This window comes from Pteronotus mesoamericanus, unplaced genomic scaffold, assembly GCF_021234165.1.
Source record: "Pteronotus mesoamericanus isolate MK-2021 breed Mesoamerican mustached bat unplaced genomic scaffold, CSHL_Meso_final scaffold_533, whole genome shotgun sequence".
Lineage (NCBI taxonomy): Eukaryota > Metazoa > Chordata > Mammalia > Chiroptera > Mormoopidae > Pteronotus > Pteronotus mesoamericanus.
In genome coordinates, this window is record NW_026555320.1 from 8,056,331 (window position 1) to 8,068,655 (window position 12,325).

A 12,325-nucleotide genomic window follows, 5' to 3' on the forward strand; every position below is an offset into this window, starting at 1 on the left:
TCTAACCAAGTCCGCTCACTGCCAGACGATTAAAATAATACGGTTGAGTCACAGAATCAGACCCCGTGGGGCCATCTAAAAGCATGAGCCTGTCTGTCCATATTCACGGGCGCCTCACCACTGAAATTATTTTGGACTTATGTCTGGGCCCGCCTTTTCTTGGGAAAATGTCACTCTGGGTGGCGGCCTGGCTCCCGTGGTGCCAAGGGACACGGACGGGGGCCCCCCCAGCACCCCCTTGTGCGACAGAGGCCCCTCATCTAACGACACGCTGCCTTGGAAAGGCCGCCCTTCGCTCCTTCCTCCAAGGAGCTCTCCAAGCCTCCTTCATCGAAGCGGGGGATAAACATCAGCTGTCCACCTGACCCTCTTCCGTCTCACCCTCGCCCTCAAAACCTGCGTCCCGTCGACCGCGAATGGGGTCGCCGCCACCCAGGACGAAACGACAGCGCCTCCCCTTCCCGCTTCTGCACGCGACCTCGCCCCTGTTTGTGTCATCTCACATCTGAGTGACCACACAGACTCCCAGGCTGGTCACCAGCTACACAATTACCACCCGCGATGCGTTTTCATACGTATTAGCCAAAGAAAGTCAATGAAAAGCTAGACTGCGGGTTTCCGGTCACAACGGTGATGTAGACAGACATGCCTCGCCTTTTTGCACAGCTGCATCAAAGGTACCACTAAAATATAGAACAGCCATCACTCAGGAACGTCAGAAACTGAGTTGAATGGAAGTCTGACAGCTACGGAGTTGAAAGAACCGCATCCATCCAGACTGGCAGAAGGGGCATGGACGCGGGACGGGCTGGCCCCCGCCCGCGTGGGTAAAAATTCAGGGCGGCTATCTCGGGAGCGAAGAGTCCCAGCCCCACACCAGGCCCCAGCCCGGGGTTCCGGGGCCAGGAAGACAAGTCCCCACAGCTTCTGGCTGCAAAAGCCAGCGGGGACTGCGTCAGTGGAGGAGGCTGCTGGAGCCCCAGGCAGTTCCTCTTGGGGACCACGCACGGACTCATCTGCTCAGACGCGCTCCCTCTGAGCTCCAGCACCAGGGTGGCAGCTCGTACGGCACCCGTGGTAAACAGGGAGAGACTGGAGTGTCTGGCATCGGGGCGAGCAGAGGCCATTGTCCCTTTGCTGGGCCTTCCCCCGCAGCGCCGGGAGGCTGGTGCCGTATCTGAGACTCCATCAGCCTGGCCAACACTGTGTGACCCGCCGTGGAGACCCCCAGAGGCTCCGTCCCACCCAACTCACTCGCCCACCCAGGCTTCTCTTCCTTAAGAAAGGCTGGCCTTGGCTCCCAAATCCTTTCAAACAAGCAGCAGCTCGCCTCCGGGAGCCCCAGGCCCCGCACGAGCAGCAGCAGCAGCCTGGATTCGCAGCTTGGCTTCACCTGGGAGCCCCCAAGCCCAGCACAAGCAGCAGCCACCTCGGGGTGCTTCACAGCTCAGGCGGGGTGCCCCGGGCGGAACACAGGCGGGGGCTGACCTTGGCCTGCACCCCCCGGAAACCCCAGGGCCAGCGCACCCAGTGGGCAGCCATGGACCACATCGGAGCACCGCCACCTGCCCCTGCACAGCGGGTCCTCCGCGGAGGGCGCGGGGTGGTGGTCATTGGTCACCGCCAGTCCTTGCAGCTGACTGGCCTGAGCAAATCCCTCCCATTGACCTGCCAACAGCAACCAAGGCTCAACTGCAAGAGAGGGGTGTTCTCAGCCCACACGAAGGGCCACCCTTAAGTCCCCAGCTTCGGTGACAGGGAAGGCTGTGCCACTGGACCCTACAGGACACCTACTAGGTTAGGCCACACGACCAAGACACAGAGTCAAAGCAGCTCTACCTAATACATAGAAACACACACAGGGAGGCTGCCAAAATGAGGAGACAAAGAAACATGGCCCAAATGAAAGAACAGATCAAAACCCTGGAACAAGAGCTAAATGAAATGGAGATAAGCAATCCATCAGATGCAGAGTTCAAAACACTGGTTGTAAGGATGTTCAGGGAACCTGGTGAGGAGCTCAGCAGCATAAAAGAGATACAGTGAGAAACTGATTGAAATAAAGAGCAATTTACAGGCAAACAGCGGTAGAGTGGAGGAAGCCGAGAATCAAATCAATTATTTGGAACATAAGGAAGCAAAGACCAACCACGCAGAACAAGAAGAAAAAGAAGACGAGGTGCTAGAAGGGGAAGAGAAAGAGCAAGGAATTAGAAATCTATCTGAAAAAATAATGAAAGAAAACGTCCCTAATTTGGTGAAAGAAATAGACACGCAAGTCCAGGAAGCACAGAGAGTCCCAATTATGACGGATGCAAAGAGGCCCCTCCAAGACACCTCGTTATTAAAAGGCCAAAGGTTAAAGATAAAGACTCTTAAAAGCAGCACGAGAAAAGCAGTTAGTTACCGGAGGGGGCGGGGGAGGGGGAGAAGCGGTGAGGGGGTGAGGAAGCACAAATAGGCAGTTACAGAGCAGCCACGGGGATGGGAAGCACAGTATGGGAAACGGCGTAGCCGGAGGATACACGCGTGACCCACGGACGTGAACAATAGTGGGGGGATGGCCCGAGGGAATGGGGGTGCGGGGTGGAGGGGTCCACGGGGGAAAAACCAGGACAACTGTACTAGCATAAGCAGTAAAATAGAACTTACAAAATTAGATCATATGATCTACTGAATCGTGTGATAGGTTAAATTAGATCATGCAGGCAAATAAAAATGAGACCATGTGACCTACTTCCTGAGCTTGTGAGGGGTCCCTGGAACACCATCGGAGCCCAGCAGGAGGGCCACGGGTCAGCGCGGCCCACGCCGCCAGCCCCTCCGGCTCGCTGACACTTGCCCTTCTCAGGAACGTCCACATCAGGGCCTCCAGGTTTTGAATGTCTTAGCTCCTCTGGCCTCTAAGCCTTTACCTTGTCGTTCTGCTTCTATGGGGTGCCCCGCGGCTGCACCCCCACATCGCCTGGGGGAGGCCGACATCACATGAACCCTCGTCCCCCCTCTCTGCCCGTCTCCCCACATCCACGCCCTTCGCAGCGGGGCCCTCAGCAGACACAGGTGCCACCTAAGCGGCCACGGCCGCTTTCCCTGGTCCTGGCAAACCGAAGGCCGCGGGACGGCCTGCCAGCGTGGCCGGGGCTCCCCTGCGCGTGGCGTCCCTTCCTCTCGTCCTCTGGGTGCCGCCCCATCCCCCGGCCACCCCAGGGGCGCTCTGCACGGCCTGAGCTGCGTCCAGCGCAGTGGGCAGCGGGTGCATTTGACCGGCGGCCCCTGGGAGGTGCAGGTGAGACCGGGCGCCGCCGGGGAAGCCGGACCCAAAGGTGCAGGCTCACAGCGCTACCGCACGGGCGCCGTTGTGTGTTTGCAGCGTCAGACACAAGGACGCAGCGGACAGCTGACATGGAGTGAACTTGTGTCCATCCGTCCTGAGTTCTAGCTAACTGCCCCCAATAAAAAACCATACGTTTGTTTCTTCCGCTATTTACTGGGATTTTTAAAAATGCTGTAGGGTGTCTACAAGATCCCTTTCTGGCCACCTCCATGGACTCACGGAGCCATGCTGTTTTGTGAAGCAACATGCCTTTACTTATCACAGCATGTCTGACACGTGACAGGGGCTCAACAGGAGTGGTGGACTGATGCATACATATGGCATTGCAGTATCTTTACATTGTCCCTAAAAAATAAAAGTCAATGCTTGTTTCCTGTATTAAAATAGAATAAACTACTTTTTGTTCATTCAGTGTGATACTTTAAAGCAGTTAAAAAGAAGTAAGTAAACCAACATGTAGAGATAGGGCTAAATCTCAAAAACCTGATGCAGGAGAGAGAAAGGGCAAAAGCAAGCTGGGGACAGAGGCTTGAGGTGAAGGCGGGGGTCATGTGACACGAGACCCCGGCTTCTGAGAACAGGGGCAGCGAGTCCAAGAGCAGGGCTCGGGGACAGGGACCTTCGTGGCGACAGAGGGAGCGGCATCGAGACGCGGCGACGGTCTCCGAGCCAGACGCCAGTCCCAGCCCAGGCCGAGCAGCCGGAGCCCAGGGCACAGCCGTGCGCGAGGGCAGGAGCCCCGCCCGCCTGGGCAAGTCAAGTCACAGCTGAAGCAACAGCTGGGAGAGGAGCAAGCTCAGGGCGAAGGTCAGGGGCCTCGGGGTTCTGCCGAGGACCCACGTGCAGTTTCTGGAGGTCCAGGGAAGAGATTTCAGCACTAGGCGGGGGGGGGGGGGGGGGGGGGGATGTGGGGAACAGCCTCTAACACGGGAATGTGCAGAGTCATGTGTGGGTGGGGGTGCGGGCAGGGTAGGGGTGCGGGCAGCGAGGGGGCCGAGGACTCCAGGCTCATCGCAGTGGCTGCTCCGCGACACGGGGCCGGCCGGGCAGGCAGTGTGTCCAGTTGTGCAGCGCGGGGGCTGGGAGAGTGGGGGCTGAGGGGGCGGCTTTAGCCAGGGCGGCCGGGGCTCTGCCCGTCCCTCCCATCACCGCACAAACGCAGGTCGGGGGAGAGAGGCGGTGACGGGGGGTACCTGCCCCGGGGGGGGAGTCTGGAAGGCCCGCGGGTCGGGCCGCACCCCGAGGCCGGCCAGGGCCCGCTCCCAGCGCTCTGCGCGGTGCCTGCTGCCTGGACGCGTCATGACGCCTGTTCACCTGCGCACTCGCGTTGGTGCCGCAGCCAGGGCGCGCGGTCAGCCAGAAGCCGAGCTCCACGTCCCCGCGGGGAGGGGGCCCGGTTCGCGCCTTTTCCGGTGAAGCCGCTGGGATTACTCTCTGGGCGGATACTGAGAGCGGCACAGGCAGGCGCTGAGCGCCTCCGGGAAGCCGGGGGGCAAGTGGCAGGGGCTCCGGCCCGGCCCAGCTGTTTACCTGTGATTACTTTTGCTTACAATCGATGGAATAATTAAAATAAATCCTTTGTGCTCAGGGGAGAAAACCCTAGTAACAAGAACTCTAGCAGTGCTTATGGGTGGGATTTCTGGAAGAATTAAACGAGCATTATATAATCTCCATTCATAAAAACAGGATTGATTTATGCAAAACAACTCATTAATATGCATAGTAGTAGGTCTTTCCAGTGCAGGGTTCTCAAAAAGGGGGGCCGGCACCCTGGCTGCGGGGGGGCTTGTTAAACCCCTGTCTGCAGCCCGGGCTCCTCCCATAAGCATTTCAGATACGGGAGCAGAGCAGGGCGGGAGACCCTCTCTGGCCGGTGTTGCAGTTGGAAAACCTGCTGCTCAAGTGCACTTCTCCTTGTTCTTCACTCCAACGGCATCGATGCACTGCTGGGTTTTTTGGTTTTTGCCTTGAAAGTGTCTATAGTTACATTTGAGCAGATACGCACATGCAGAAAGTGGCCATCCTTTGCTGCCTGCTTCCGTATGTGCCTGGCACACAGTCGGTGCTTAATAACTGCATTACTTGACTGTGTGAATGGATATGTGAATGGCCAGGTCAGAGTTTGGGAATATAGATCAGTATCTGCATTTCCTGGGGAAAAAAGGACTTCAATGTTCTCCTTCAAGTGGGAGGGACTCGCAAGGAGCCAAAACACATCCAGAAAGGGGCTCCTCAGCTTCATTAATTACCAGGAAACAGAAACCAAACTAATGCAAGAAACTCTTATTCAGCCTCCCCAAACCCGAAACTTCAAATACGGCTGCCGGCAGCAGCGTTTCCCAGGAAAACACTGCCGGTGGAAGTCATACATTCATACAACCACCCTGGACACTGGTCGGCAGCATCTCCTAAAGTTGTAGATACACTTTCCCAACTAGCGCGCCATTCTCTCTACAGTGCCTACAAGAGACGTGTATGCACCACGTTGCAAAAGGTCCACGAGTATGCGCGAGGGTCACAGCCACCCACGCTTGCCCCCCCAGACACCCACACTGCCACCCACGGATTACAGCGCGTCCACGCCGGGAAACACTGCAGCGGGAACGAATGAGCCAGTGCTCTACAGCGACACGGGCGGGTCCCACAAACACCCCTGGCCACAAAGCCAGGCTCCAAGGAGCACGTAGTGTATTGTTCATATAAATTCTAAAAGGCAATATTTAGTTATAAATTGACACATCCAGAGAGTGGACAGGACGTTTCCGCGAGTAGAGGCAAGGAGGGGGCGCCAGGGGAGGACCCTCGGGTCGGTGGCGAGATTCTGTCTCTGGACCTGGCTTGGCGATACTTCCTTGACTGCCTATGACACGTCTTGGGATCTTCTCCGGGGGTCTAGCGCTTGGTCAGGACAGCACATGCATAACACCACACACCACGGCGCCACCCGAACCTCTTCATTATTTCTATTTGCTTTCAAGCCCTTGATTCTAGTTTGCCTTTTCGGTAACACTGCACAACCAATAAACCTCAGAAAAGATGTCATCTGACTCCTTAGAGCAAACAAGAATTTTGCTGTCATTCACAACTCATTTCATAAACACCCACGGCAGAGCCTCTAAGGGCTCTGCCCACGCGTCCTCACAAACACACGTCAGCCTGGAGCAATAAACACGCGTGTCCGCCTCGGGCTCTGTTCTCAGTTTCACAACTCAGGAGCTCTCAGACTTGATGGAACGCACACCTTCCCTCCCCACAGTCTCCCGTCCCGCCTCAGGTCAGCCCGTGCAGCGGGCAGGGGCAATTTTATTCAAATTGGCCGAAAAGACTCGTTCCTGCTGAACGGGAGTGCGGGGCGGGGGCGGGGAGGGCCGGGGTTTTGAAGGAGCACCATTTCCGATGAGACACATACACAGGTGCCCCGCAGTGATGACGGGGAGAAATGAAGATAAAGTCTTGGGTAATCTACTTCCCTGTTGATTTCAAAAATAAGTGTAATAGTGGCTTTCTATAATTCGACCACGTGACAGCTCAAAATCCATTTGTTTAAGGTGTGAGTAAGTTTTGAAAGCAAAGACGGAGCTTTCTTCTTAGCGTGATGCCAGTTGGTGGTTACATTATTATTACATTAGGATGAATTCAAATATTAAATTCATTGCAACATTATTTAGTGCTATTTCCAAAAGGAGAATGAAAAGAAACAATACTAATTTTCAACTTTCTTTTACTTAAGGAATATAAGAAAAAAATATTCTTTTGTCTACTTGTTTAACTTCTTTTCCGATGTACAAAAAAGGTGAAAAGCCATCTAGCATTTTCATTTATAATTAGATATGCATTACCCACTTTACACCATTTTCAGAGACTTTCCATGTTCCAAACGCATTTTTAAGTGTTATTTTTAAACTTCTTCTCCTGGGTCTTAATTTCCTTTTCAGATAAAAATGCACTCTAACACCATATCATCAGGATCATATTCAACTGTTTTTGCATTTCTTATATATTGAAAAAATGTTGGTATACTGAAGTGATCAGAGTCCATGAGGTTTTTAAATTTTATTTTTAAATATGCTAGTTTTTCTCTTCTTCTAGTGAAGACCTGTGCAAGAGACTGAAATAGAAGTATGCAAATATGGTAGAAATCCTGTCTACGGAGCCAAAGGCCCTCGATTACTACTTTTATCTGGACAACTTTTGGGTTGTCTGGGACCATGGTTTTTGATTCATGTGGATTCTGGTTCCCTTCCTCTATCAACAATTACATATGTTTACTCTTTAAAATTACTTTGAGACGTAGGAAATGGAGAGAGAGAATTGATAGGTGGCTAAAAAGTGTGAGTCGTGCTTAAGGCGGGTCCACGTCCACGGGGGCCGTCCCGTTCAAGCTGGCCTCTCCCCGGACCCCGCAGGCCACGCATAGCCAGGCCTGAGCGCGCCGCGGCCGCCGCACCCAGGACGCGGCGGTTCCGAGAGCCTGAAGGAAGGCTAGTTAGCGGAGGTAGGCCCTTCTGCTTTCTGCATGAATAGTAACAGAAATGCTTTTAAGGGTCAACGGTCATGCACCTTGCGCCCCAAAATGGAAAATTTTATGAAGAGACAAGGGAGCAAAGATGGAAGAACTGATTTCTCCCGCTCACCGCTGTGAAAGCACACGCTCTCCTTGATTTAAACCCTCCTGCAGAAAAGCAACACGTATCTTAACGTAGGGAAACTTCTAGTCGCACGTGTTTTTAAAGCAGAACAAAAGGTTAGAAGTCATAACGCAGTCAATTTAAAATTATGTTTTGTTAAAAATGGGGGCAGAGGTGAGAAGGAGCTACAGGCGCCGCGAGAGCAGCGCGTCGGCTCTGGGCCAAGAGAGCTGCTGTTTCGCGGGGCGGGTGGAGGCCGCCGCTCTGCATCGGCTCCGTGGCGCCGGGGTTTGCAGGGTGTCCCTCTGCCAGAGACAGCTCATCCTTGGCGACCCCGATCCCAACCACGGGCGTGTTCAAGCGTCGTTTTCTCCCCCAGCGGGAGAAATAAATGTTTCAGGAGACTCAGAGCCTGTGGCGCAACTGTGTATCTCTGCGACGCACATCGCCCGCCAGCTGCTGCTCCCCCTCGTTCTCCCAAGTGGTGATCGAGGCTGAAACGCGGATGTGGGGCGTGCCCATGACCCTTCCCGGCGCTTCGGCCCGGCCGCCAGCCCCTGCGCACGGCGCCTGCTTTGTTTCCCTCTGTTCCGCAGGCGTGGACAGTGTGCACCTGGTCAGATACACTGGGCGTGTGTGCGACCACAGGCACATGTATGTAAACATACAACATGCAACGTGTACAGTGTGTGGGTATGCGCAGCCACACATGTGTGATAATGTGTGCATGTGCACAACCACACATACACACATGCCATATAGTATATTGGTGTGTGGCCCCACACGTACACATATGTACATGTGTGTCTGTACTCAGAAGCCAGGCCAGCCCTCAGACTGCCAGCACGAGGGGAGCCGTGAGGGGAGCAAGGGGCCTTCGGAACACGCGGCCAACCCAGGAAGCGCCCCCGGCCGCTGCTGTGCACGCCTCGGACTGCCAAAGCAGTTCTACAAGGCGGGCTCCGGACACGTGTTTTATGAATCAAGTTTCAAAGCAATCGCCCTTCGAAGTAACACACCCACAGCCCTTTCCCCAAGCGCTGGCCCTCGGCCCTGGCGAGTCCTCCCAGGGAGAGGTGGCCGGGGGCGGAGGTGCAGAGGGCCCCGCGACCGCCCTCCCCTCACCGCGCTGGCAGGGAGGATCATGTCCCACGCAGCGTGTCCTGGACTCCACAAGGAACATCTCGGGCCCCGGCCATTCTGCATGTAAAGGGTGTAAGGGTCACTATGTCTATTGCTCATCTGCTAATGTCGCCAAATGTCACCAAGGTAATTACCGTGTTAACATTTACGGGATGCAGCTGGACACCGCTCGGCTAATATACAGCCTGCCTTTGGCGGCCATTACACCTCGCGCATGCCCCAGGGACAGACGCCTCCCAGGAAGTGACCGCTGCCCTTGGCCTTTCCTTCCGTGCTCTGCACGCTAGTATCCGGCGCAAGAGAAAAAGGAAAGACAGTCACACAGCCGATGTCCTTTCCTCAGTTTTTCCATATGGAACTTTTGGAGATGTTTCCAAATATAATTCACAAGACAGAATAGCATTGCTATTGTCTTCTTTTGTTGAAACAGATTGCGTTTAACCCCGGAGTCTGGATTCACAGAACGCATGCTGGGAGAACATTTGCCTCCACAAACTCATACTTGCTGTCAAAGAATAGAGGAGTGGCAAAGCTGGGTTTTTTCCTAAAATGAATATAATAAAAATACTATATTTTCAGAACCACAGGCATTGTAGACGCTTCCTGCACACTCACATGCAAACCGGAGCCTCGCCTGCTGACTCAGCGCCGTGCCCACTGGGTTGGTGGCCAGGCACTGGTACGCGCCGGCGTCTTGGTCTGGCCGCGGGCGGCTGATCGCCAAGCTGCCTCCGTCCAACCTGCGGCGAGAGGTCCCGGAGAGGTCCAGGTCCGTGCCATTGAGCCTCCACCTTCAAGGAGAAAAAAAGCAAATTACGCGTATACGACAAAGAGTTGGCCGCTATCTGTCATGCACAACATGCATTTGTAATTACGGCGACCAATGAAAAAACCAGCGTGGTTACATGTGGAGAAACTCCTACCAGTTCCACCGAAGAAAGCTGTCTTCGTGACTCAGCGATGCCCACAACGAGGGTGTTTGAAAGATGCACTCTTTAGGAATTACAAACATTCGCCCAAATGTGTACAAAGAGGCAACCAAACTCTTGACAGGAGAAATGAAACTGAGACATTCCGCCGACAGCCCTGGCCTTCCTATTTCTTGAGCAACTTTTCAAACGCCCACGGCTGACACTGCGAAATGGAATGTCAAAATGATTTAGGGAGAGAAATGGGGGATGAGCGTGTTACAAACGGCACGAGAAAGAGGCCCAGGACGCTCCAGCGCTGGTCCGCGGCGGACGGCAGCCCGCGTCCAAGGAACACGGCCGCCTCGCGAGGCTCTCCCTTGCAGAACTAATCTCGCAGAAACCACGCCCACGGTCCTTAGGAATACCAAACTAACGCGGCGCTTTAACCGCAGTCTGAGAGGTCTGTGTTTGGGCAGTGAAGGCTCTTGGCTTAATTGTTAATGAGTAGCTCTCTAGTCCATGGCTTCAGTGGGAGCAAGGCCTCGTGGTTATTTCGTCTGAAGAACGGTGAGACGCTTTAGAAATTCCATTTGGTCATTTGAGGCTGAACAGATATCCACTAATTACCTCTGGCTTTCCCCACCCCGCCCCCTCCCAACTTTCATCAAAATAGCCAGGCTTTTTGAAGTATGGATACTGCATATGGAATGAGATGCCCTCCTCGTGTGTTCCTATAAACCACCGGGCACGACAGGCACTTAAAAATGCTAAATTAAGACCATCGGTCACTGGGACAGACAAGCGGCGGTTCCTTCCCCTGGGACGGAGCCCTTCTCCGTCGGGCGTTGGTGGCGTCTGTGCCCGCTTGGCTGGGGTTCTTCCAGCCACACTAAGGTCGGATTAAATATGTGGTCGTGGTTGGTGGCAAATTGTTAGAAAGGAATGGCATTTTACCTAACACTCCCAAACAGCACTGACTTTTCTAGGACCCTCTTGAAACATCTCAGGGAGAGGGTCTGGCATCTGCCCCAGAAAAGAAAGGTGGGCGTAGGCGACCACCCTGGACGCTATGAAAGGTCGGAAGTGACTGGAAAAACATCAAATCCATCAGAGGGTTTGGACCAACTTGTCACGTTTAAGTCATTCACTCAATGACTGGGCACGCCAACTCCTCTTTAAGAAGAGGAAGTCGGAAGACAGCAGTCAAAAAGACCACGTTTCACCTTCCCGGACTTTCGGCTATCTTTTTTTTTTTTTTCCTGGAGAAATGGGTGCAGCGTCTCGTTCTCGATGTTGGGAGAAGCGCGAGGAGACCGGCCCCCGCCCCGTTCTCCCTGTCAACACGGCCACGCTGCGTCACAGGGCACCGCCTGGGACCCCACGTCCTCTTTCATTTCACAGCGAAGGAGACACGGCGCTCACTTCGCCAGGTCCCTTTAATTTTGAAATCAATCACTGGAATGACTGCTGTCACCGTTACATGCTCCTAATTAAGCTCGGTAATTGTTTTTCAACACAAATTCAAAGCGCTTGGCTTGGCGGCAGCAAATGGATTTTTCCGCCGTCTTCCCATAATCCTTCTAATCACACAGCACAACGATCATTAAACGGCGCACACAGATCGGGGGCTTGGCGCCCGGTGCGGGCTTTGTCCTAATTAATACGTTCTAACCGACGGGGAAGCAGCGTTAATGAATTCGAGTGGTCGTCAGGCACACGTTACTGATCGGACCGAACACCGAGGAGAATTTTCCTATGACTCCGACGAGGAAATACACGTTAGATCATTATTTCAAGCATCTAATTAATATCAAACTAATTCCAGGAAACATAACGGATTTGAATTAAAATCGTGACCTTTCGCTGGGAACACCCTTCACTGTTGAGAAGTTCAGCCCTCAGTCAAGACCCTGACGGCGGGGGGCTCCGTCTGCCTGCGGCCCTCGCACGGGGCGATCCTGTGCGTGCGTGTGTGTGCGTGTGCGCCCCTGTGTGTTCTGAAGCTGGGCCCTGCCTCAGGACCGCGTGGCGTGCTTGTTCACGGCGCCTGTTCCTGGGCCCACCCGTCACCTCGGAGGAGGACACCAAGACCCAAACTGTCAACCGTCTCGCTGGGGAGGCAAGGTGCCCTCAACGCGACACCATCGCCCTGTGGCAAGAATCTCAGCCAGTGTGTCCTTGCAAGGGGCACCCAGTGTCTGCAGGAGTCGCACCCATCGGCTCCAAAGTTAGCACAAGAGCATACAGCCTGTTTTAGCTCGGGGGGGATTGGAGATCCGGTGCGACCGCGAATAGCAGACTGGGCTGGA

At 54.3% G+C, this 12,325-nt stretch overlaps 1 protein-coding gene across 1 annotated transcript in view; it reads right to left on the reverse strand.

Moving 5' to 3' along the window:
• The window catches only part of CNTN6 (contactin 6), a 143,106-nt gene that overhangs the window by 99,844 nt on the left and 30,937 nt on the right, over positions 1-12,325 (reverse strand). Inside the window, 1 exon segment of the mRNA XM_054594617.1 lies at positions 9,721-9,896. Within this exon segment, the coding sequence (XP_054450592.1) occupies positions 9,721-9,896 (176 nt within the window).